General features: G+C 37.2%; 2 protein-coding genes across 7 annotated transcripts in view; one reads left to right on the top strand and one right to left on the bottom strand.

The window, feature by feature from the left end:
* Window positions 1-25865, bottom strand: part of LOC113059477 (collagen alpha-6(VI) chain-like) — a 1020620-nt gene that overhangs the window by 458034 nt on the left and 536721 nt on the right.
* LOC113059517 (GRAM domain-containing protein 1A-like) lies at window positions 756-25841 on the top strand. Of its 6 annotated transcripts, XM_026228041.1 has the most exons (22): window positions 756-904; window positions 1247-1376; window positions 5143-6149; window positions 13024-13222; window positions 13825-13845; window positions 13929-14013; window positions 14117-14220; window positions 15103-15198; window positions 15308-15388; window positions 16121-16239; window positions 16886-17147; window positions 17288-17450; window positions 17575-17718; window positions 18328-18449; window positions 19964-20106; window positions 20196-20299; window positions 20377-20610; window positions 22032-22122; window positions 22906-22917; window positions 23042-23149; window positions 23242-23362; window positions 23990-25841. In XM_026228041.1, exons 3-22 carry the CDS (start codon window positions 5731-5733, stop codon window positions 24086-24088), a joined length of 2727 nt encoding a protein of 908 aa, XP_026083826.1. In that variant the 5' UTR covers window positions 756-904; window positions 1247-1376; window positions 5143-5730; the 3' UTR covers window positions 24089-25841. The 6 variants fall into 6 exon arrangements, with proteins under 6 accessions (XP_026083826.1, XP_026083828.1, XP_026083829.1 ...); XM_026228043.1 differs by lacking the exon at window positions 22906-22917 and having other exon boundaries at window positions 757-904; XM_026228047.1 differs by lacking the exons at window positions 756-904; window positions 1247-1376 and adding an exon at window positions 7139-9470 and having other exon boundaries at window positions 6019-6149.

Genomic DNA, 25865 nt, shown 5'->3' with positions numbered 1-25865 from the left:
GATTAAATTACAGTGGCAGGTGCCCTTCGAATGTGCTTTATCTGTTCTATAAAAGAAACCTGTAAAGATTAACAAGCTGCTATATTTCTCTCTAAGGAAATGTTCATATTAATATATGTTAATATATATCATTGGTTGTAATATTCAGAAATAAAAGTCAAAACGTCCAGAGTATGACAAAGTAAATGTGGAAGTTTTAAAATGTGCACCATTGTCAAATTTAGATAATAAATTGTGTTTATGCTGTGACAGATTTATTTTTCTGTGGCTTATCACACAGCTTCTCCGTTTTCTTTTCAAGGCACTGATGTTCAATGTCACTTTACTTAGTCTTGAGCACAAGGACGTTTTATTGACAGCAAGGTTAACACAATATTCCCTAATGGAAATGATAATTCCATTTTCTTAAATAATAATTATTATATATTTTTTATTATACTTTATTGACTATTTGTTCTGATATCAAATGGTTTATAAATGTGCTAAATCACATTGGGCCATTGTCCTGTCATGCAGGATGAGTGTGAAGGAAAATTTGTAATTTCTCAAAATTGCGTCAGGGGTTTACCGAGCAGCTGATAAACTTCTACGAAGTGATGTTATTGTCCCCCAAACGTCAGACCACCATCCACAACCCCATCACAAGCCATAGCCTACGCAAAGCATCCCACTTGATTTCCTTAAGGACTCCCACGAGCTGGTGAACTTTTATATTTAGCACAGCTCGAGTTTCCAGATGCCCATTCAGTGCCAGCACACGGAGAGCAACACAACTCTATGGAATCTCTCCGCTACTCTACAACACAACTCATAAAATCAGACTCACTAGCACGAGAGAGAGACAGAGAGAGAGAGAGACAGAGAGAGAGCACGTGCTGAAACCCCGTCAAACTCGAATTAAGAGGTGAGTCTAGGTTATATAATATTTTTTAATAAACAAAACGTTCTCGCGGAACCTGATTGACAGGAAAAGCTGCATAGACTGGATATAACAATCTGTTTTCATAGAATTCTATACACCAACTGAACTATAGCCTAATGTTAAATGCATGAAACATAGATGTAAACTGTTACTATTTAACTTACAGCTGTTGGTTTGCTATAAATCGTATAAAAGTATCAAGCAGGCTACGCATTTCTGAAGTTTGTTTTGGCTTTATAGCTACAATTTTTAACATAATTAGTGAAGTTCAACAGGTCGCCGCCTCAATAATAGCCCTAATAAAGTGTCTCTGTTTTTCTTTAGCCCTCTCTGAGAGCAAGGTGACCCTATTCTTGGCGAGAAACGGGCAAGAAAAGATCCATTCCAAACGCATCTCTCTTTGCTTGATAGAATAGCCTAATGATTATTAAAAGCATTCAAACAAGCATTCAAGGTAAGCAGCTTTATCCAATACCTACTTATTCTTCACTCTTTTAGGATTTCTACTATATTATAATTAGTCATCAACTGTCATTGTTGGACTTCCATATTATTAAGGTGTTCCTCCTCTATTTTGAGTTTATGTCCTGAAGAGGGCGCAGTAAGAAAATAAATCGGACTGTCAGACTGGGAAAATTGAGTGATGCAGATTATATACCAACTATATAGGGTAGTAATCGCTAATATTTATCTTAATGATTGAAGCATTTAGTTAATTAATATTAGATTTTTGATGACCTGTCAATTGTTATGCTTTATTATTACTGTTGATAAGGCGTTGTAAATATGAACATATACTACATTTAGATATCCAATATATGCTATTAATTTATCTCTGTAATTTTAAGAACTTTATCGATGTTCAATATTAATTATTTGCGTACATAACGCCAAAACACCCGTTACTTTTTGTCTGCGCATACTGAAGAGTCTTTTGATGATTTCTAGCTGGACTGTACCATAAAGTGAACCGGGCGGGGGTGGAGTTAAGTAAGTTAATATAATTTCCATTAAGTATTTTTTTTTTCTGCTTTGAACCGCGTTTTAATATAAAACGATATCCACATTTATTTTTCGCCTCATATGTGTTCAGACTTTAATTACTTAATTATCAAAGCGTCACTGTACTTGTCTTGGCTTTCTACCCCTTTCAACTTTTTGCCCGTCGCATTGGAAACTAAGCTCCTACTATCTCCTCGCGTAGCATTTAAACTTAGGAAAATTCGTATACTTGAAATGTAATTGCGACTTAAGTTAAGGGGGCATATTTTAACAGAATAAACTATGAATAGTGCTAGTCTTGTGACTCTGTTTTTGGGACAGTCGAAAAGCGAAATCACGGATAAGAAAAAGTAAACAGAGGACCGTTTTCTCTCCCACCCGGTATCATTAGCATGCTAGCCAACTAGCTTAAAGTATTCGCCTCTGCTGTCTGAATAGTAAGTTTACAGCTGACCGGTGCTAAACATGGTTTATTTACTGAAATGTGATTTGACATTTCCGCATATTTCCGCGTATGTTTAATCTAAATAGTTAAACAGAAATAATTAATTAGAAAAAAGTGGCTAAATTTGAAAACTGGCGACGAAAGCTGCTTTATTTGTTAGCTTTCCGGCTAAATTGGGGTGCTGATGTGTTCCTGCGAGAAAGTGGATTTTAACATCACCCCTCGAACTGTCGCCCGTCTGGTGTATGAGGCCGAACAGGAAAAAAACAATGGGGGTAATTCGTCCAATGGGAGGTAGGAATTATTATTATTAATTAATTTATTATTTTATTTATTGTTATTAAGTTAGACCTACATTTATTACATTCTTAAAGCGTCTGGCATTGATGTCATTTATTCAGCTGAAATATGTTTTGATCACACTATTGGTTTTTATACGTTCTATGTGTTTAAGTGAAAGTGTTAATAGCCCTAGTTTGATTTGTTCAAACAAAACCTAGACATGATTTGACTTGTTCAAACAGGAAAGTAAATAAAGTGGCAGATCTTGTCCCTGCCTTTGAATTTAACTGGCTGTCAGTCTTGTTCTAAAGTCTAGTGATGAAACCGTTCAATAGGAGGTTCCACATGAATTTGTGTGAATTTGCCAAAAATCAGGAAGTTCTACACAATTTCTCAACAGTTTAAAAGGTCGGGATAACTGCTGATTTGGCTGTTTGACTATCCCTTGGTGAGATTACTACTATTTTGGTTCATGTTTTTTTTTGTGTGTGTTAAATTTGTGTATTTGAAAGTGGTTATTTCGTTTGCAGTTTTCTTTTGTTTGATTCTTATGAGAATTTCTTTGAGTTCAGGAAGGTTTCTTTAAATCTGAAAGAAAGTGAACAATAAAGAGGACACTGTCTAGCTTGAGTATTGTGGTGGTTGATTTGTCTCAGCATGGCTCAGCAGTTTGTGGTAACACTGAAAGGAAAAATGACCCAGTGGTTTGTTGAAAACTGTGCTTAGTTGTGGGACTCTTGTCAGTTTCAACTGCTTATGATAAAATCCAGTAATGGGTAAAGCAGCTGCTCAAAATTAAGTGGGTATTTTATTGTTTTCTATTGGATTAACTGGTGATGTCTTACACAAGTTAAATTGAAGGCAGTAGCTTTGCTTTATTCGAGTTCAGGATTGTTAATGCACTAACTTTTGGTTCACCTCTTTTTTTTGGATTGAGTCTGTAACCTTCACATTATCAGTTTGATTAAGTACTTTAAGCTTGTTTTCTCATCACACTATCTCGAGGTGTTTCTTAAAGGTTCAAGGTGACAAATGACAAACAATCACAGAGTAATTTTACTGTAATCATCCAACGGTTACTCCACCCATACATGAATGACAGCTTACGTGTATTAAACAACACCTAGCTGAGTATGCAGGTTGTTGTTATGATTTCATGTTTGTGCCCTGTCAGTTCTGATCTCATTTAGAGGAGTAATGCCTTAAGAATATGGGAGGATTCCAACCAGACTTTTCATTTAGTAGCAAACCTTGTTTCTTACAAATGTTTTTGATAATTCTGTGGAAATGTATTAGGGATGCAACACTATGACCTTTAAAAGTTTGGGGTTAGTAAGATTATTTTCCCAAGACATTTATTTTTACAAAACAAATAATAATAACAAATAATAATCAAATAATGGCGTTCTTTTGAATGTTCTGTTCATCAAAGAATCACAGTTTCCACAAAAATATGAAGCAGTGCAACAATTTCAACTGCTTTTTTTTTTTTTGCACCAAATCAGCATATTAGTATGGAATCACAATATAAATTTTCTTTTGACTTTTTGATCAAGCAATAATGCAGACTAGGTGAGCATAAGAAACTTCTTTCAAAAACCTTCAAAAATCTTATAGACCCCGTTCTTTTAAATGTTAATGTACAAATACATCACAGCTTATTTACATTTCTTGAATATATATGCATTTAGTTTGGAATCTTTGAATCACATTTGTCCAAATTAATTACTCACCCTCATGCTATTCCAATCCCTTAAGACATTCTTTTATCTTTGGAACACACATTAAGATATTTTTGATGAAATCCGAGAGCTTTCTGACCCTACATAGACAGCACAACTGAAATGTTTTATTGCCCAGAAAGGTAAGTATATCAATAAAATAGTCAGTATGACATCAGTGGTATTGTTATGAAGCTATGAGACTACTTTTTGTGCGCAAAGAAAACAAAAATATTGACTTTATACAACTATTTTTTCTCTTTCCTGTAAGTCATTATTTTTGTGTTCTTTTTACAGCTCATGTTCTTTTCATAACATTTCGGTTGAACCACTTGTAACATGGTCTACTTATATTTCAGATGTCCTAATTACATTTCTGGGCCATAAAAGATTTCAGTTCCATTGCTGTTTATGAAAGGTCAGGAAGCATTCATATTTCATCGGAAATATCTTAATTTGTGTTCCAAATATGAACAAAGGTCTAACGGGTTTGGAACGATATGAGGGTGAGTAAGTAATGACAGAATAATTTTTTGGATGAAATATCCCTTTAAGATAAAAAGTGACTCACGTTTAAGAGTGACTCTCTAAGTGTTAAATGATGTATTACTGGATATGCATTCCTGACATACCATAACATTATACATTACTTATGGATCTGTAAAGATATGTTTCGGTTATGATATTAAAGAAGCTGAAATAAAAAAAAACAAATGTTTAGTCTGTGGCTTGAATAAGTTAAAAACAAATACAGTTTTTCCCCTCCTCAGCAACATGATCTTATCATACCCGATGCACAAATCGTGATGACGAGGCAGATTGCAAAACTGCATTTTTGAAGAGAAGGGGGCAGAGACTTTTTTAAAAGACGACATTAGTTGCAACACAGAAACAGGAAGAAGATGGATTTGACATATGCAAGCAAATTCGACTGCTCAAATGATAAATATTTCTTCACTCTGAAAATAACCTGCACAAGAGATGGCTGCACACTTTCATGTAAATTATATTTCAGTGATGGCTCCACGCAATTTTTGAGTTCCTGCTGCAGGAGTTTATGCCGTATATATGCTGTACAGCTGTGAAGGAACCTGAACTGCTGACTTCTTTCTTCGTGACAGTGAGTTGTAATGGATGCAGACTTGTCTAAATGTCATCAGATTGTATTTCCATAATGGAATATTTATTTTGGGCTCTAGTGGAATTTCTAGACCACATTTAGAAGACTAGAGACTATGAAGTATCTGGCATTTTTCAACGAATGATTGTGCGTGATATAACTTGTCCTCAATTAAACTGTCAGCCTTAGACAATCATGATGCAGAAAGTTCTAGCTAATATATGAAAGTCTGCAGAAGATGGCTGTGACACCACCTCCTGAAATCACCATAGCTGAGCCCATTTCCATTCCAATCCTGAATGTTCTCCCGCCATCGTCCGATACGGAGTCGTTGTCCTGCTCCCCAAGCCCACGGCCACGCCGATACCACTCTCGCAGCCGAAACCGAGAGAAGAGAAGAGCTAAAGTGCATCAAGAGGACATCTCAAAGAATCATTGGGATAAAGGACAAGTGAAACGAGATGCAAGCCAAAGCCCGTCTCGTGCATCTCCATCACCTCCGATGGTTTCTAATGTAGAAGAGGAAGAGCAGGGCAGCCCCTCCATGTTTCTCCTACCCCCATCCCGTTCACGGTCACGGAGCAACTCCCTAAGCAAGCACTCTCGCTGGTCTGTCCGTAGTCTTCTCAGCAAGGACTCAGATTGTGACAGCAGCAGGTCAGTGTGTTCCTCCTCCCACTTGTGCAGTCAGCAGCATTTCCTTACGCTGGCTGCATTATTTTTTTAAGTGCATCCGTGCTAGAAGCTCAGAGGGATATTCTGTGGAAGAGGTGGAGAGGTGGAGAAACTCTCTGGTTAGGCATGAGATGTTTTTGGTTTTAAGACACACGCTTGTTAGCATTATATTTTCCATAGATAGAGTTTTTGTCTTTTTATCTTCATTGTTGTGTATTTATAAGAAATATTTTTTATATTTTTTTGTTTCCCGATTTAAAGAAGTGTTTGTTTCTCTTCCCTTCAGTGTCTACTTCAGAATTTGTTCAGAGTGCAATGCAAATTGTGCTCTATCAGCAGTATTTGTGGCATAATGTAATGTACCACAGGAAATGGGTTTGACTCATTCCTTAGTTGCACGTATAAAGGCGGCAAGAAACATGGAAACAGTAAGGCACACATAAAGTAAATAAATATTTTTTGAAGTATGAAGAAAATTACTTGTATAATACTTCCTACTTCAAAAATTAATGAATTGATTAAAAGTGTTAGAATTAGTCTAAAAAGAACCGTTCTTTTATCCTTGAGCACAACACATGAAATATACTGGGTATAACCGCTTTTGTCATGGCATGATAGATAGATACATAATACACCTTGTGTATTACTTATTTATTATTAATATTACATGAAAATAAAACCACCAGTAATGCCACAAATGCTATCAGTAGAGTTGAACTTATATTGATCCAGAACATTCTTTTAATGCAAATGAAATGTTTCTTAGTAAACTGGCATCATTCGATCTACGCTAGAAATATGGCCTAACTCTTACTGTAACAGTTCCATAAAAGTATATAAACACTGTGCTTTATTGCTAGTTGTAATTACAGTGCATTTGTCCAGAAATATTTCCAGGGACCAAGTTAAACAGAGTCCTGAAACACTGTAATTAGGGTGAGGTTTATTGACTCCTTTTCATTGAATAACAGGAGAGATGATAGAGTGACAGAAAAGAGACCACAGAGGACGAGTGCTCCTGGCAGTGGAGAGAGATGGAGGCGGGGCTGTATCTGAGCCGTCTGGCTCTCGTACACATGACATCACTATTACCCAGTGGGAGTGTTCCGCCTTTTCTGGTGATGTCACTTCTGCCCAATCAGAAGCCGCTGTAGTGATGCTGCAGTGAAGACAGTCAGCCAGTGAAAAGACTAGCTTTGAGAGCAAAAGGTGTTTTATGCACGCCACATGAACAGCTGTGCCCTTGTCCTTCTCATCTACCAACCGGCTTCACTGACCTAGTTCTTTCTGTTTTGTTGCTCAGCCATTTCGAAGACTAGCACAACATTGGAGCCTACTGTGATGTTTTACAAGGTTCTGGATATTGTTTAGCAAGTGCTTATTTATTTATTAGCTTACTAGAACCTTAAACCTTACAATTAGCCAGCAGCTCTGAACACAATCCGTGTTAGTCTGAAACAAACTATATTTTCATGGCTGTGAATTGTCACCTTTGAAATGATTCAGACATGCAGGAATGAGCATTACAGTGTGAATCATTTACATGTGATGAATCCATTTATTTGTAGACAGTACTGTATTAATCTGGAGTTCAAGAGGTGATGCCTGTTTATTGCTCATTTGCATTAATCGTTTTTCGCTGACTGTAGAATGGGCCTTGTTTTTTTAGCAGCATCTGTAGGTTGTTTATCTGTCCAAGATCAATGCAAATTCCTGACATGCAAGTTTGCACAACATCTTAAATGACAAGAGACAAGTTTAGGGTTTGTATCAACATCAGCTCCAATAAATTGTGAATAACATTAACCAAATAGTTATTTATTTTTATCTATAATTTCCTAATAGCATGATTAAAATTTAAGCCTGTTTAAACCTCAATGCAACTTTGTTTTCTCCATTACTGTCTGTACTTCACCCTGTTTACATCAGTTGCTTCTTAAGTCTGAAGATTTCATTTGTCTAAGCCTCTTTTGGGTGCTTTGGCCTTTTTGACCATGATGTACTTGTGGTCCTGTGTGCCATATGTCCATATATAAACTTGAGATCCTTTTAGGAGACTTGATTAGTGCTGCTGCATTTCTCAGATCACACACATTTTAAGCTCTGTTCCCTCCAGATACATGTGATTGCAGAAATAGATTGACTTGCTTTGAGCTTCAAAACCTCAATTCTAGTGGATTAGCATTTTCTGTTTGATCAATGATACTAAAGCCTCAGAAGTAGGTAGAGTGACATTGATCGCTCCGTTTCCTGAGGTCGACCGAACACTTGTACATAATTGACTTGCATTTACCATATTTTCCAGTTGTATTTTAACATAAATTGCACTGGGTAAAAAAAAAAGCTTTATTGCATTCTTGTATTACTATATTCAGAAATAAAATAAAATCTGTATATTTTAGGACATTGTACTTAACAACAATTCCTTTAAATTTACTGAAACTTCCAGCGTATGGAATAGCGCTTGGAATAAGTCACAGCACATTAACACGCTATTATGTTTTCAGCTCTTATGCTAAGAGCTAAATGTATACCTTTGAATTTATTTATTTACTTTTATCCGTTGCCACAAAGGCTGCATATGATTTAGGATCCAAACTTGGATTTGTTTTACATGCAAATCTGTATTTGTATATCTTTTATGTCTTGGCCTCCCTTCACCCTTCTTACTGAGATTATGGCAGCCTCTCCCAGGAAAACAGATTATGGAAACAGCCAGACCTCTAAGGATTATAAAGCACTGTACGGTCTCTATACAAACTGGGAATGGGATTGATTCCCTTAATTTGAATGACTGTGTCATTGCCAACTCCAGGTGTCCAGTCCCTCAGCAAAGCATTTCAATCCAGTTTTACAGTCTCAAGTGCTTTCACATAAACACTAAGCATAATCCCCTATGCTTTGGCCCTGGTGTGTGGTGGTAAAGTGAGGGCCACTGCCTTAAACTGTGTTGATTCCCTCCTCCACACACAGTACATCCTCTTTTCTCCTCCCCCTCCCTCTCCCTCTCACCCAGTGTGTAGGCTGCTTTAGGATAAACCGGAGCACGCATGGTGGCGATCGTTGCGTTTTACAGGGGAACTGGTTCCTCTTTTGGGATGGGGACGTTGAACGATCACGTTCTATTGGACTAAAACGGGCTGCGGATGAAGGGAGGACGCAGTGTCTCCAATGCATTCGGCTAGTTAAATCTGAATGTACCGTGCGTCTGTTGTGTCAGCGCAGTGCCATACCGAGAGGCTACTGTAAAATAAACGTGGGCATCACGCATTGAATTGAGTAAACAACCAATGACATGTTCGAGTAAGTAGCAAATGGGTTTGTTATTTTATGCAGTTCCTGCGAATGTTGTTGTTTCTACACAACCGAATTCTTATGTAGATTGACCATTCACTATTATCAGTTTTTGTTGCATCACAGTGCAGTAGTAGGTTGTTAAGGTGTTCACACACAAGCAACTGCGATTTCATCTGTGTGATCTGTCCCGGTATGCACAAATGCACGTTCAACACTGAGGATTAGATAGGCGTTTGTTGTCGTTTTACTTTTTGCACGTTCTGCATGCAAATACCATCTTCGTAATGGGTTTACTTTATTTAAATGAAAAATTTATGTATTTTTTTGCACATTTGCATTGGTTTGCGCAGTGTAGATGCCAGCCGCTGAAGCTCGCGGCATTAGTATTTTATTTATTAGTTGATTGAATGACAATTTAAAGGGTTAGTTCACCCAAAAATGATTAGAAATGAAAATTAAATGAGATTAGGCTGTTTTACTCACCCAGAGGCATCCTAGGTGTATATGACTTTCTTCTTTCAGACAAAGTTAAATATAAATGAAGTTAAATTAAAAATGGTCTTTGATCTTTCAAGCTGTTAAATGCCACTTAGCAGGTGTTGCATGCATCAGACCAAAATAAGTTAAATAAGAAGCGCCCATCTAGGGCTGCGCTATTAATCAAATTTCTAATCTTGATTACAATTGTGGATGCCACAATTGTTAAAAGCAGCAATTAATTGTTCAAAGTTATTCTGAATGCTTAAGATGCATTTATTTTCTTTCTACATGTTATCTTAAGGGTTTTCTCACATTATTTAAATTTTTGTTTTATTATAACATATATTCTTTTTTTTATAAAGAAGAAACTAGTCCGATGTATATTTGACCTTTGAGGCTTAATAATATAGAAAATCACTAAAACTTTTTCATTTAGAGTGTTTTCAGCTTGTTTAATTTTCATATAAAAAAATATGGCTTGCAGTTGCAACAAACAGTGGCTTAAACATATTCAATGTAAATTGTGATAATCATAATTAATAATTGCAATTACAGTTTCAAGTGAATAATCAACAATTATGATTTATTTCATAATCATGCAGGCCTATGCCCAACCAAAAAAAAACTGCTCCAGGGGGTGATGACAGATTCCTGTTTTTCAATGGAAAGCTTATAAAGACTGTATTTGCTACATTTGTGTAAGCAGTACACAGAAGAACATGAACATTAGAAACGCTGTACAAACCAGATCCGTCGTAATAGCAAGTCGTAAACACATCCACAGCTGTAAGTCCCGGTTTAGTTAAAAATGTAAGGGTCCACTGAACGACATCTCATGGAGCACGTTTAGTCCAACGAAGCAATAATGTTGTAATATGGATCATAATTCCTTCGTTTACGTTTCAGTTCTTCAGCGACAGAACTGTTTGCATCCATTATGGAATAACTCATGGTCGGAAACTGCGTCTTGGTAGTAAAAACACGGCATGGTTTCGCAGCGTACAGTATCACAATCAGAATGAGATGATCCACCGGAAAAAGCAAGAATGAAAGATAGGCGAAAGATTTCAGTCCACTTGATATCACTGTGACGGATGACAAATGCAACTGTGCACGTGTACATTCTGACTTGAGTTAACTCGCATAATAACTTCGACTGTTTGCCCTTTTGAACTATAATAGCTATCGCTCGTGCAATGCCATGGCCGCTGACGTTATTTATTTGCTAACATCTCTGTGCTCCCTGCTCTGCATCGAGTCTGAATCTGACCAATAAAACTTTGAGATTAAACGGTTCATATATTATTATAAAAATGTGAAAAAGTAAATCGCGGTTTAGCAGTCGAAGTGTCCCTCACTGGTTGCCATAGAAACATGAAATGCTCTCATCGCGCTGGGAAACATGGCATTATAGTGTTAAGGGGTGTAACATTTCCATCACACGCTTTAGGCATTCTGCCAATCTCAATGCACTGGATAGCTGACCAATCAGCATACACCTCACTTTTCAGAACGGTGAGCTTTGTAAAAATCAACACGTTTCAGAAAGGCGGGGCATAGAGGAGAAACAATAATGTATCGTATGTGGAAAATAATGTGTTTTTATTTCAAACCTTAAATCACATAAAGGCTTAGTGAGATTGCATGATGTTTTACTGCTCTTTCACTTTTGGTAGGATCTGTGTGACTCTGGGTTTTGCTGACAAATAAAAGTGTCTGTACCAGCTCATTCCTTTTGGTTTGCTGTGTGCTTGCTTACATTTCACATTTGAAACCACTAGACCAACAAGTTAAGTGAGAAGTGTGTTCTCGTGATCATGCAAAGGTTACCTTGGAGACTCCGATACCCCCCCCCCCCCCACCCATTCCCTTTGTAACCAAGACAACATGAGACTGGGATCCAAGCAGATATGAACAGGCTGAGGCCAAAGTTGCTAAAGATAAAGTAAAGTAATCAATAAGACCTTACAGATGATTTGATAAAGAGTAGTAGAAGAGAAGTTGAATTAAACTGTGATTATCTATCAAGAGGTATATTTTGTTATGCTTTTTTGTGACACGATATTAAGATAAGTGCTTGATCAATATGGGTTTTAAAATGTTTGATTTCTAAATTTTACATTTGATGCCTAAATTATTTGGAAATGTGGTTACCTTGCGAACTGCCACAGTACTTTTTTTGGCGAGGGTCTACTCTGTTGTTACGCCGTTGTCTTTCTTCTGTGACTCTCTCATCTTGCAGGAGGTAATGTGTAATCGATGTCCTAAAGTCTGACTGTCTATTTGTATGGGGTTTTGCAGGATAGGTTCAAAAACCTTTCCTGCACTGAACATTTAGTGCGAACTGACTGAACTCAAAGTTTAAAGTTGGTCAAGGCAGAATAGTTATTAGATATTTCAAATGCAGTCCTGGTATTAGTTGATTTTCAGTAATGTTGTAGTCTTTAATGTGTTGCATTCTCTGTTATGTAATCGCAAGTCACTGGGTGATTTATTAAATATACACAATATATTCGTAACAATTGTTATTTGACCAACACATTTCCTAAAATTCACATCATTGGTTTGTTATCCATTCTTGCCTTGAGGCTCTCTTTTTCAGAGATCTATTTTAGTAAAATATCTGTAGATATATATTGATATTGCATTATGGAAATGATCGATTAATTATAATTCTTTCTTGGATTTTATGGTCTAGAAGTGTAAACCATTAAATACACTTTTACTGTTTTTGATTTTACATCTTAACATTATGAATCATGGTGATGTTGTGTTTGTGTGTGTGTGTGTGTTTATGTGTGTATTTCAGTTTGTTCATAAGTGTGCTTGCTAAAATTCTTCATAATATCAGATTGATTGTGTTTTTAAACATCTTAAAGGATAGAGTCGCTCCTTAACTTGCATACTGTATGTTGTAAACCAGAATCAGTTAGTTGTAATCAATACATGCTGTTTGGTAAATAGTGGATAAACATTGTCCTTTCTGTCATTTCCTTGTACATGACCCAGTTGCCCTTTAAGGGATGTTGAAGAGTAGTGCTGTGTCTCCTTTCTGACTTTACTTCTCCTCCGCCTGCAGTACAGCCAGTAACTCTCCACGCAGTACTCCCGGCAGCTCGCCCTCCCTGCGTCGCCGTGTACTGGGAGGAAGAGCCAGTGAAGGAGAGACGGGTGTGGACAGAAGTGGAGGGGGTTCAGAGAGCCCCCTGCCTCCCACTCCCACCTCATCCACCTCCTCCTATCCGCTCGCGGCCCGACACTTCACCCGCAATGCCAAGGTAAGCCACATACTCGCCTGGTGAGATTGGTTAATGGTCGTCACTCTAAATGTCTGAATATCATCTGAATGTCTGATATGATGCTCTTCCACCCACATACTGAGCGCTGTATTGCTGTTCTTTTCTGAATGAACAGGAAGAATGCAAGTGTTGAATACATTTCGAAAATTGTTCTGAAAGAAATTTTTTTTTAAGCTTAAACAAAAGATTAAACCGGTCATAGTTAACACAGCAATTACTCCAGTCTTCAGTGACAAATTATCCTTCAGAAATCACAAATGAGTTTTAATTTACTTTTGACCAGTAGTGTACATCGCGGATTGATTAGGCATAAAGAATCTGCATTGGATATTCAGGTTTGCAATCAGTATCGTAATACAAAGACAGCATCCACTGGTTGGAAATTTTTTATAATAATATTTTTTTTGGAATAATATGCACTTATGAATTGTGCACAAGTAAGACCGATAACAGTCATTAAAAAGTAAATAGTGTCCATTTTGATTGTTCACTTTAAACTGAGCTTGTATGTTTATGTAATTAACGTACTTTTTAAAAATTGGAAATCCAAACTCTTATTCATCTTTTCCTCTTTGTTTCAGAAAATGCAGAGCTGGTATAATGTAAGTATCCTGGGGTCTTGGCAAGTTTTTGCTTTAGCTGACAGCACTGGTTTCCTCCGCTCATATCTCTATCTGATATATAGGTTCTGAGCCCTACGTACAAACAGAGGAATGAAGACTTCCGTAAACTCTTTAAAAAGCTTCCTGATACCGAGCGTCTCATAGTGGGTGAGCGTCACTACTTCATGAGTAAAGCAAAGAAATGTAATGAGTCATATTATTTTAAGTGTGATGATCACATGGCCTATGGTTGTGTTTGCAATCTATCTAGACTACTCATGTGCACTGCAGAGGGACATTCTACTCCAGGGCCGTCTCTACCTGTCTGAGAACTGGCTCTGCTTCTATAGTAATATCTTCCGATGGGAAACTACGGTAACCCTCACTTTACTGAAAACATTGACTTTTGCTGTAACAGCTAATTAATAATGATCAATATTGAAAGTAATCAACAGTTATTTGCATAATCTAGTAGCTGGTAAATGTTATTTCAGTCAAATGAAGTGCAATAAAAAATTTGTGCATTTGTTGAATCAAAACCATATTTGTTGTTTAACATCAAATCAAGCCAAACTTAACATTCTATATGCAATCAGTAAAACTTGATATAAATAGTTTGGTTTTAATGGAAATACGATTAAAAAATGAACTCTCTTACATAAAAATGAATCACTAAGTCTTCACATTAATATATATTTTTATTAAAATTATATGTTTTTTAAAGAAAGTACCACACACTTGGGGCTGAAAGATTTTTTAAATCTCTTTTGCTCACCAAGGCATTTATTTGTTCCAAAATACAGTAACAGTAAACCATAATATTGTGAAATATTATTACAGTTTTAAAAAACTGTTTTCTTTTTTTAAAATTTTAAAATGCAATTTATTCCTGTGATGGCAAAGCTGAATCTTTTAGCAACCTTTACTGAAGAAATCATTCTAAAATGCTTATTTGACATGTTAAAACATTTTGCTCATCAACGTTGGAAACAATTGTGTTGGTTGATTTTTTTTTTTTTTTTCAGGATTCTTTGATCAGAAAGTTCAAAAGAACAGCACCTTTTCTAAAATATAAATCTTTTGTAACATAATTGATTTTACTGTCCATTGCTGATTAAAAGTATTAATTTCTTAAATTCGCATGGTAGTGCATAGATATTAATTAGCATATTTGTGCCACCATTACTTTGATCCATTAGCTCAGGTAGACATCATTTATAAATCCTTCATATCCTTTCTCTCTCTAAATATGACCAGATAACCATACTGCTGAAAGATGTGACCAGTCTGACCAAGGAGAAGACGGCCAAGCTCATCCCTAACGCCATCCAGATAAGCACTGAACATGAGAAGGTACCGCGCTGCAGACACTGGATATGCATGCTAAAATAACCATTAATGGATTTCTTTTGTTAAGACAATAAACACTGCCTTGATTAAAATCTGATCTCGCATTCGTCAGCACTTCTTCACATCATTTGGGGCAAGGGATCGCAGCTTCATGATGATCTTCAGACTGTGGCAGAATGCACTGATGGATAAGGTGAGAATCGCTCTAGTGTCAGTGCACATTTTATCTGTATAAAAGACACAAGCATCTGAAGTCTCCTGTCAGAATCAGTGCTCTGTATTTGTCGATGTGCAGACAATTTCATTTGGCGTGTGACCAACATTGCTTGGCGATTGTCCATTATAATTAGCACAAGATGCAGGTGGTGACTACAGATGCATTGCAGTTCAAGGCTACAACATCTTCTGCAAGCTTGTCTGTCAGAACTAAACACTAATATAAAGTTACTGAGACTTATTTGCAACTAACATTCAATAACTTTGCTGGACTTTTCTTATCGTTTAAGTTTTAGTTAAAAAAGGAAGTTAAAAGGTAAATCTAGCTTAAAATCTTTCAATAGTGCGTTATAATGATAATAAAAATAAAAAAAACCTCTAAACAATAGTAAGTTGCTTTTCTAGGAAGCATTCCAGAACACATTGTAGTTAAACATCAAACAGAGTCAGTGGGAATGTTGATTATAAATATACTTTATTAATATTAAAATAGCTAAATACAATCTGCATTTAAAATGAATATAACTAATTTAAAAAAAAATCCTGTTGTTTTTACAGAAAGTAACTGGCAGTTTTGGTCACCTGAATAATTCTATAGAAATGCGAAATGGTGCTTTGAAGTTTTAAATGCTGTGTCACTGCCTCACAGAAATGGTGTTAATACCGAGGTTTCTACTGCAAGTACTGAGGTTCTGTGTCTCCTCCACAGACTCTGTCTCCTAAAGAGCTTTGGCACATCGTTCACCAGTGTTACGGCACTGAGCTGGGGCTTACTAGTGAAGATGATGACTACGTCTCCCCTACTGCTGAACATATGAACGGCCTGCTGTAAGTCCACACTGAGAGGAATCTCTTCATGACATTTGATGTATTCAATTTACCTTAGAACACATGGACAGACAGAAGGCGTATATACAGTGTACCATGTTATTATCAATCTATCTATATTTTATTTTATTTAGCTCGAGAAGACCATATTATATACATTACTAGAATTGTATTTTTTTATTAAATTTACCCGTTCTTAATTTATTCCGTTTTATTTGATTAAATTCGTCTTAGAACACAAGAAAAAAACAAATGTCATGAAAGCTGAATGTGTACATGTATCTAACTATATTTAGTTTAGTTTTTAAAATAAAAAAGGCCGTAGTATATGCATAAATCTCATTTTAATTTTTCCCTCTGAAGTCCACTTAGAAAACCTGTATGAAAGCATTTTAGTTATGCATGACAGTTTGATCCTTGGCATTAAATGTATCGTTTTTGCCACTGTACCTTCAGGTTAATATAAGTTTCTCTGCTTACTGCAGAATTTGCTGTCATTGCTGCCGAGTTGATAAGTACTGAATGGTTGAAATGTAAACATTGTTGACATGTCAGTGTTTTTGCTGCTTTGGTCAGGGGGTTCTGAGTTCTGTATATTAGACTATGAAAACCCTGACACTTACATCTGTCTGTTTCTGTCCTGTAGGCCAGGTGAGGAGCCGGTCTCCGTCACTGACCTGCTGGATCTGGGATCAGTGCCGGTGGCTCCGGTGGACTCCTCTCCACCCTCATCTGCCTCAGTTCTTCCCTGCGCTTCAGGATCTACACCTCCATCCTCCGCTTCCTTTTCCTGCCAGCCTGTGGAGGTGCCGTCAGTTCGGACCAGCATCGAGCCTGAACCCAGTCCACCCAGCTCCCAGAGCTCACTGCTCCCCACCACAAACACTGGAACTGCCCCATCGTCAACTGTAAGAGTCAATCTTATGTGAAATACCTGAGGGGTTACACTCACTGAACATTACAATGGAATTAATGAAAAAGATTTAGACGGTTTAACAAGAACTGGTTTAACGTGAACTGATTTGAGAGTGTTTTTTTTTTTTTATAGATCTTGGAGGAAGGCGGGGACAGCCAGTCGGAATCGGCCAATCAGTCGCTTCAGTCTCCTCCCAGTGTCCCACACAGCCTGGGAAACCTCTCCTCACTGGATATGACCAATGATGAGGAGCTCCCAACTGACCCCAGCAATTCCTCTGACACTCAGGAAGAGAGTGAGTGATTGTAAATCCTCCTTGTTTCTCACTACAAACTGGGACCTTCATTTCTTTTAATACAAAAGCTATGTCCTTGATAAGGAGTCCGACTGGTTGGTGTTAACACATTTAATATCCACAGGTGAGGTGGAGTCCTTCTGTACGGACCTCAGGGGCCGGCTGCATATCAACACAGTTGTTCGCATGAGCGTGGACAAGCTCCACGATCTTCTGTTCTCAGACACTCACTTCATACAGCACCTCTTCTCACAACGTCACTTCACTGGTCAGTTCTGATTTAAAACTGCCATTTTGTAGCTGATTGTTCTACTTCTACGTCATTGCATTTTTCAGTTGCATTGTTTGTCTTCAGCATACTTATTTAAATACTACCTCTAGTCGACTGGAGTTCCTGCTTGCATTTAATAATTTACTGTTGCTGGCTGTTCAATGCATGGCTGGTTTCTGCTTTTTCCTGCAGCTTTCAGATCCCTTGTGTCCTCTTTCTCCCCTCCCCTTTGCTCTTTTTATGCTGTTTGTCCTATAGGGCCCTTTGGGGCAGATAATGAGAACTTGACTATTTGGTTTCGCTGTGTCCTATATAGCATAAAATACCAGTCTCATTCTTTTTATTCTTGGTTACTTTATCTACTTTGTACAGTAAATGACGTCAAAATATTCATGGTATATCAAGGAATTGTAGCCTGGATAGCACAGTGTGAGAAGTATTTTTTTTCCTCGTGCTGAGCTTCGTCTGTTGTTTGCAGGGATAATTGCCCCCTTCCCTGTGCCCCTGGAAGTGCTCTGACTGTAATCATCCACCCTTCTTTTTCCCTGTCCTGTAACTGTTCTTCTCCTCTTTCTGGCCTCTCTCTCTTTCGTGTGATTGGTTCAGATCTTTCTGTGCACGAGTGGCAGCAGGACAGCAGCAGTGGGAACAGCAGTAGAGTTCTGAGTTACACCATCGCCATCAACAACCCGCTGGGCCCAAAAACTGCTCCTGTGGTGGAAACGCAGGTGGGTACATGCAGCTGCTTTGATTGCCATCATTCTTTTTAAAATGATAGTTTTTTTTTTTTTTTTTAGTATTTTTGCAAAACCGAAAGAAAGATATTTCGACACATTTTTTGTTGTTATCCAATTTTGCCTTAATGAAATTTACATTTTTAGGTGAGCCATCTCTTTAAATCTGATAAAACATACAGCTTTGATGTAATTGATTATTTTTTTTAACAATAATGAACAAGATTTTAAATAAACGTTCCAGACGTACAGTATCAGGGCCACATGATGTGGGATGGGGGGTCAAATTGTGAATTTTAGGATAAAAATGTCAATTGAGATTTTAAAATGCATTTTTTTGGTGTGCTTGTTTGTAGAGCCGTTTTGATTTGATTTGCTCAAACATTGTGATTGTATATCAATATGACTATAAAAGAAGAATTGTTGATATTAATTATTAATAAAACAAATAAGTAATGTTACTGTTGTAATGCCTTTACATTTTTATTTTAGAATTTTATTTTAGAAATTGTATACATTTTTATAATTTTTTTTTTAAGTAACAGATTTTCTGTGTGGTTGTAATGTGATTGTATGTCAATATGACTAAAATATGATGATGATGATGGTTGATAAAAAAAAAACAAGGAATATAAAGCTATTTCGGTAAAATAAAAAAGTATTTAAATAAATTATGTATAAAAAAATCTACATATTTTTATATATATACATAAGACGATTTTATCCAAAGCAACTTACAAATGAGCACAATGGAAACAATCAAAATCAATGAGAGCAAAGATATGCAAGTACTATAACAAGTCTTATTAAGTCTAACAAGTTAGATTAATGCAGTATACATAGCAAATATGAGAAATTAGAATATAAAAAGAATAGAGCAAGCGGTTTTTTATACAAGAAAACAGTTAATGAATAGAGTTGAAGTCTAAAAGTTTTTTTTCTTCTTCAAAGAATAGAATTAGAATATGCTGTTAAAGGGTCAAATAAAGATGGAATAAATGAGTTTAAGCTGATTCTTGAAGATGGCTAAGCCTGAAGTAATGAATATAGGTAAAACAGCAGCGTAACTACAGAACGACTGATATCTTCTTTTTCAAACATTAAATTACTATGGTTTTTAATATAGTGAAAAACAGCAAGAGCACTTAAATCTTCTATTTTTTAATTGAATCACAGCCTTTGTGATTTCATTTTTCTTTTGATGAATCATTGAGGCCTTGTTGAGTTTAGTTAATGTTAGTTTTACATGGTTTATGTAGAACAGCAGTTCCACCACTAAAATGACAATTTAGCCACTTTTACAGCTCTAATATCACACATAAACCAAAGTGCTTAAAAAATACAAGCTACATATTTCTGTTTTTTCATATTCACAAATGCCAAAGGCAAATTGAGGCATTTTTAAATGATTCCTCTGATAATCAACAGAATACCACACATGCTGTTAACAAAGCTTAACACAGTTCTCCATTAATGATTGTTTTGTGTATTTTTGTCATGTTGCGCAGACTCTCCACAAGAGCAGCACCCGTGCGGAGTGTTACGTGGTGGACTCAGAGGTCATAACCTCAGGCATCCCTTACCAGGACTACTTCTACACTGTACACAGATACTGCCTCACCTCTGTCAACAAGCACAAGAGCCGCCTCAGGTAGATCTTCCTGACCATTGTTATATGTGCATATCATTATGCTTCAAATGCAAACCCTGCTGAGGGAGCCATCGTGTGTTTGTCTGCAGGGTCTCGTCTGATATCTGCTACAGGAAACAGCCGTGGAGTCTTGTGAAGGCTCTGATAGAGAAGAACACTTGGAGCGGCATTGAAGAGTATTACAGACACATGGGTAAATAGGTTCTCATCTCAATGCAAATATTTGTTGTGTCATTGGTGCTAAAAATCACCCCCTGCGTTCTTCGTCAGAGATGGAGTTGTGTAAGCTGGAGACGCTGCTACAGTCGGAGATTTCTGTAGTGAGTACCGGGGAAGGGCCTTCTGCAGACTCTGCCAAGACGCCACCCGGCCTGCGCAGACGCAAACGCAACTGTCCCAGACGAGCAGGAGACCGGGAGAGAGAAAGAGAGGGAACGGGAGCGGGAGGAGCCGGGGAACGGGGCGACCGAGGAATTGGAGTTGAGCGTGAAAGGAGAGAAGCTGGTGAGTCGGTCAAAGCAAGGGAGCGCCAGAACAGATTCAGAACAGTCAATTCTGATTTGCGTGTCCATGTGGCATGTGTTGACATCTAGTGGTGGATTGTGGAATTGCTTTTACTGGACTCAGAAATTAAAGGGGGGGGTGAAATGCTCGTTTTCACTCAATATCCTGTTAATCTTGAGTACCTATAGAGTGGTACTGCATCCTTCATAACTCCAAAAAGTCTTTAGTTTTATTATATTCATAAGAGGTGAACGAACTCCATCGCACACCTGTAAGTGATAGGTGCGTAGAAAATAAAGACCAGGTTCCACACACTATCTTAACTTGCAAATTAAAATTTTAATCACACCAACGTTTCGGTCACACGACCTTCATCAGGAATAACGATACGCAAATCCGTCGTCAAACTGGGCCTTGTTTGTAAAACAAGCATCTTCGAAATGCAGGGAACAAACAAAAACACTTGCACAACTCCGTTGATGCTCTGTAAAAATAAATTCCATCCACTGGTCCCTTAATGTTGTTTTTTTTTGGTAATCTGTGCAGGGTTGTCTTGCCCTGGCAACCAAAAACACACTTCTTTTGTGACATTTCGCGACCCTCTCGTTCTGATCAGTGAAGTCTGTTGTGCTCTCTGTGCTCTGCTATACGGGAGCGCGCGCTCTTCCGGCAGAAGTGCCCTCAGGAACCATATAAGGAAATTCCGCTCCATCTAACATCACACTGAGCCACGTTAGATGGAGCGGAATAATAATGGTTAAATATGTTTACTGTAGTGGTAACCAAGGAAATCCGCTCCGTCCACTCCACGCATCGGCCTGGTATTGCAGTGTTTTTAATCCAAATATTTAAATATATGATAATAATAATAATAATAATACCATAATGCTTATACTGGAATAAAGAGATATGTGAATTTTTCAACCTGAAAAGTATGTTTTTATTTTTAGTTTTAAAGTCAAAAAGTGGTATCATAATATAACTACTGTTCTATAAAATAAATTATTATGATTATTATTATTGTTAAACTTATTATTATTGGTAAATTGTTAAAGTGTTTTTATTGGTTTATAACGAATAATCACAAAATTTAATAAAGTAAAAATAATATTTTGTGTAATAATAATTTAGGTTTTCCTTTTGTAAATTATTTAATTAAATCTTACTATTTATATATTTAAATATTAAACAATATTTATTCAGCCATAAATATTACTATTGTAATTTTACTGTTGTTCTGTAAAATAAATAAGAATAATTAATAAAAAATTGTTTTAATTGTAAATTACTAATATTGCAATAGTAGTCTTTAATTTGTTAAATAATTGTATAACAATTTCATCTAATATAGGTTTTCTTTCTCTTTTTTTTCCCCTCATCTGATCACATGCCTGCTAATGAGTCATTTTCCTGTTCTCCAGGTGCTCAGTATGTGAAATTAGGGGAGAGGTGGCGTGGAGCTGGCAACAGCAACAATAGCATCTCCACCGTCCTGCTCATCGTCAGCTTCATGTGAGTGTTTCCACCTTTGACAGTCTGTACATATTACTCTGTATGCATTTGTATTGTCAACATTATCACAATCCGCTGTATCATCAGATCTGAGCGCATGGTCATCACTACAATAGTGGCTTCTTTTTCTGCACAATAAGCTCGGCTCTGACTTCTCAAGAGCAGAACATACTGTCTGCCTCATTTAACAACACGTTTTGATAATGTTTATGTTTAGGATCAGCATGAAGACTATGTATCATCTTATCACAAATACAGAAAATTCTGTCATATTTTACTCATGTCCTCGTGTCATTTGAAGTCTGCATGGGTTTTATCTTCTGTGTTACACAAAAAGACACATTTAGCAAAAAAAAAAATTCAGTAAAACTTTGTTTTAGAAAGCTATCACAAGGCTTCAGAAAACATGGAATAATGCATTAAAGTCATATAGACTACTTTCTAGAGCTTAACATCTCCAGTCCCAATCCAATTTCATTGTATACTGTATAAAAAGAACGACATGCTACAAAATATCTTCTTTTGGATTCCACTGAAGAAGAAAAAACAATGCAACATGAGCTTGGGTGTATGTTATTAGAAATAATACCAATGAACCATCCCTTTTAACAGACTTAACACTTTTGCGTGCATGGTGATATCACATCCTGTTTAAAATAACACTGACATCATCTAAGGAGTGCGTGTTTTCCTGTTCCTCCCTTCTTTTGCGTCCTAATGTCTCCTTGCTGATCCTCTCTCTCTCTCTCTCATCTCACTTTATTCGCTTCCTCCTGCATATAGGATCTGTGTCAGGTAGAGACTGGCTTTCTGCTTCAAGAAAAATGCGCACACACTTGTTCATGACCGAATCAACATTGCTATTACATCATTGAGCGTAGACGACTCTATTGAAATCTCTTCTCCCATCTTCCTTCAGTCTGGTGGTCCTGGTGGCTCTGAACATGATGCTCTTTTATAAACTCTGGGCGCTCGAACGGGCCGCACACACGCTGGAGACCTGGCACTCGTACTCTTTAACAGACAGGTATGGTAAAACTAATGGAGTAACTGCACACACACACACACACACACACGCTGCTTTACAGCATGCTGATTCGGTACTCTTTCTCTCCGCAGTCCTCTGCCGCAGACAGCAGGAGAGTGGGTGCAGATCCTGCAGCTCCAGAGGCAGTTCCACCAGGCCCAGATGAACAAATGGCAGCAGATCCTACAGTCTTCTGTCACACTTCTGGATCAGGTGTGTTCCTGAGCTGAACTTGAGAGGTCTTCATCAGGCAGTCGAAATGCTGCATTTGCTGAAAACAAATTAGAAGTAATCTGTCTGTCAATCAGTCTGTGAATATTTAGTGTTTTTATTACTCTTTTATGAGATAGGAAGTGCTAATTTTTTTCTATAGTTCTGTATTGTATCAGATGAATAGATTGTGACCAGAATAAATAACATAACCAGCACATCAACACTTTGTACTGTTATTCAGTTTTGGGTACATTTTTAGAAGGTAAAGGCAACACAAAATGGATTTTGCGGTGCATTTATTAAGGAATAATGTTGGTCATTTTTGGGCATGCTTTAAATATATCCCATTTTTTACATCTCTACTTTAATTAATGGATATGACATATTGATTTATGTTGAAATTATTGTATTATTTAAGACAAAAGAGAGTCTGGAGTGATGAGAAATATCAAACCAGCACAGTTTTTCAGCAATATTGACCAATCAGAATACAGCATGCCAGAGTAACTTCTAACAATCTGAGCATATTTCCATATGAGTTTATTTATTCAGATTTGGGCTGTTATTGCATAAAGTAAAATACATTTCAGAGGTAAAGAAGGATTCATTGTTTCCTCTTTTGTGTAGATGAAACAGTCTCTGGAGAAGCTCCACAGAGGGATTGTCACACCAGAGGTGCAGCAGGAGTCTGAATCAGAAGCAGAAACTCTGACGGATCATCAGTGAGAGCGTACGGTAACCCCTTCATCCTACTGTTTACAGACACACGGGTCCCTGTGACATAGCCGTCCACCAGGGCCCAAATCATGGACGGGAGATGGTGCTCAACTCAGTGACATTAGCATTGGGATCTTTTATCTTACCCAAGTGTCCCAACAGCAGCTGCAGGACTTTATACTAGCTGCATAAAACACATTCAACTCTTTTCTCAATCAGAACATCATGAACTCTGGGTCTGAAGCAATAACACACACATACGGGAGCGTCGGTGACTTCAGCTGTGCTGCATCTCGAGCCGTTCGGTCCTACTGCGTGTCTGAAAAAGCTGAACACGAGCTTTTATAAAACTGAATTTCATCATGGACATTTCATTAAAGAGCTGTTAAAGATTTCTAAGAGGGAAGTGTCTGAAATCAGCCTCTCAGCTGGTCATTTCACATGTTATTTTAATGTGCTCATGGAAGAGACATTTCAGTTTTCTCTTGTTATGTTCCTGTTTTGCTGATTTCAGAACTGTACTTATTTAACAGTATTTATTTCATAGACTTGAATTACGGTCTAACATCATTGTGTGTTTCTGCTTAAACGGGGACCAGTGTGGAAATGGGTGGAACAAGTGGTATTAACATGAATTCCCTTTTTAGCAATAATCATGTGGAAAAATTGTAATGACAATTAAAAGTCAGTCTACAAGAAAGAATGCAAAAAAAAAAAAAACATCAACTGTTACTTTGGGTTGAGTTTCAGAGTGAAGATTGTTTTTACACACTGTTACAATTTTAACCATTTCTTCTTTCTCCAGAATATTTAAGTTTTGTTTTTGTTTGTGTATTTATGGCTTGAGGTGAAATGAGCTCTTTTGTGTAGTTGAGGTGTCGAGAAACTTGTCGAGTGTCACTGGAATCAAACGTGAACTGTTCAGGGTTACTGTTAGCTTGAGCAGCTGAGCGTGCACACAGATGCAAGAACTTCTCAGACTGGACGTTTGGGACCAACCAGAACTCAAGATCAGGAGGACTGTTGTGAGTTCACTCAACACTGGGCCAGTTCCATACAGAACATGTCTGTGTGTTTCACCTCAAAATCAAAAGAGATTCAAATGTTTTTTCTTCTTTTTTCATTGTGCCAGTTTCATGGCAGTTAAGAACCCTTCACAATTTGTATTTTTTTTATTAATTTTGTCTCTGATTTTTGCTAATGTAATATTGAAAATCATCCTGTGCAGACAATTATTATTTTACATTAAAATTAGCATCATTTAGAAACAATAAAACAAATGCTGTCAGGTGGTATAAATAAAATATATTATTTTATTATCCTCAGTAATGGGAATTGAAATGTCTAAATGCAGAAAAAAAAGTATTGATTTTAATGTTACATATGATGTGCATGTTCTTTGTTAGATTCACCAATTTTTTTTCTTTCCTTTTTTCATCAGTTTCATTTGGACAGTCTGTTACTGATGTCCCCTGTCAAGTCATTTCATTTCTGTCCCTGTATTTGTGGCCTCGCTCTGTCGTGCTCTTCAGCCTCAGTGATCTCCCTCTCCTCTGAGTCCATCTGTCTGTCTGTCTGTCTGTCTGTCTGTCTGTCTGTCTGTCTGCCTGCGGGCGCTGCTGTGCAAAGCCCTTACTGACTGATGAAAGCGAGTGCTATTTATTTGGGTCAGAGAGGGAGAGAGCGAAGCTGGGATGTATTGTATAGACACGATTGCAAAGGCGACTTGTGACGGTCACAAATGTTTAATAAAAAAAATGGCAAAAAATTATGCGTGTATTACTGA

This window comes from Carassius auratus, chromosome 41 (assembly GCF_003368295.1).
Source record: "Carassius auratus strain Wakin chromosome 41, ASM336829v1, whole genome shotgun sequence".
Taxonomy (NCBI): Eukaryota; Metazoa; Chordata; class Actinopteri; order Cypriniformes; family Cyprinidae; genus Carassius; species Carassius auratus.
The sequence above is the reverse complement of the archived record's forward strand: the minus strand, read 5'-3'. Positions and strand labels throughout refer to the sequence as shown.

Bases quoted from the DNA above. Each gene is read 5' to 3' on its own strand.
- LOC113059517 (XM_026228041.1), top strand. From the start codon at position 5,731: ATGGCTGTGACACCACCTCCTGAAATCACCATAGCTGAGCCCATTTCC. The intron at 13,846-13,928 runs GTAAGTATCCTG...TCTGATATATAG, and splicing joins AAATGCAGAGCTGGTATAAT to GTTCTGAGCCCTACGTACAA. The intron at 20,611-22,031 runs GTGAGTCGGTCA...CCTGTTCTCCAG, and splicing joins GCGTGAAAGGAGAGAAGCTG to GTGCTCAGTATGTGAAATTA.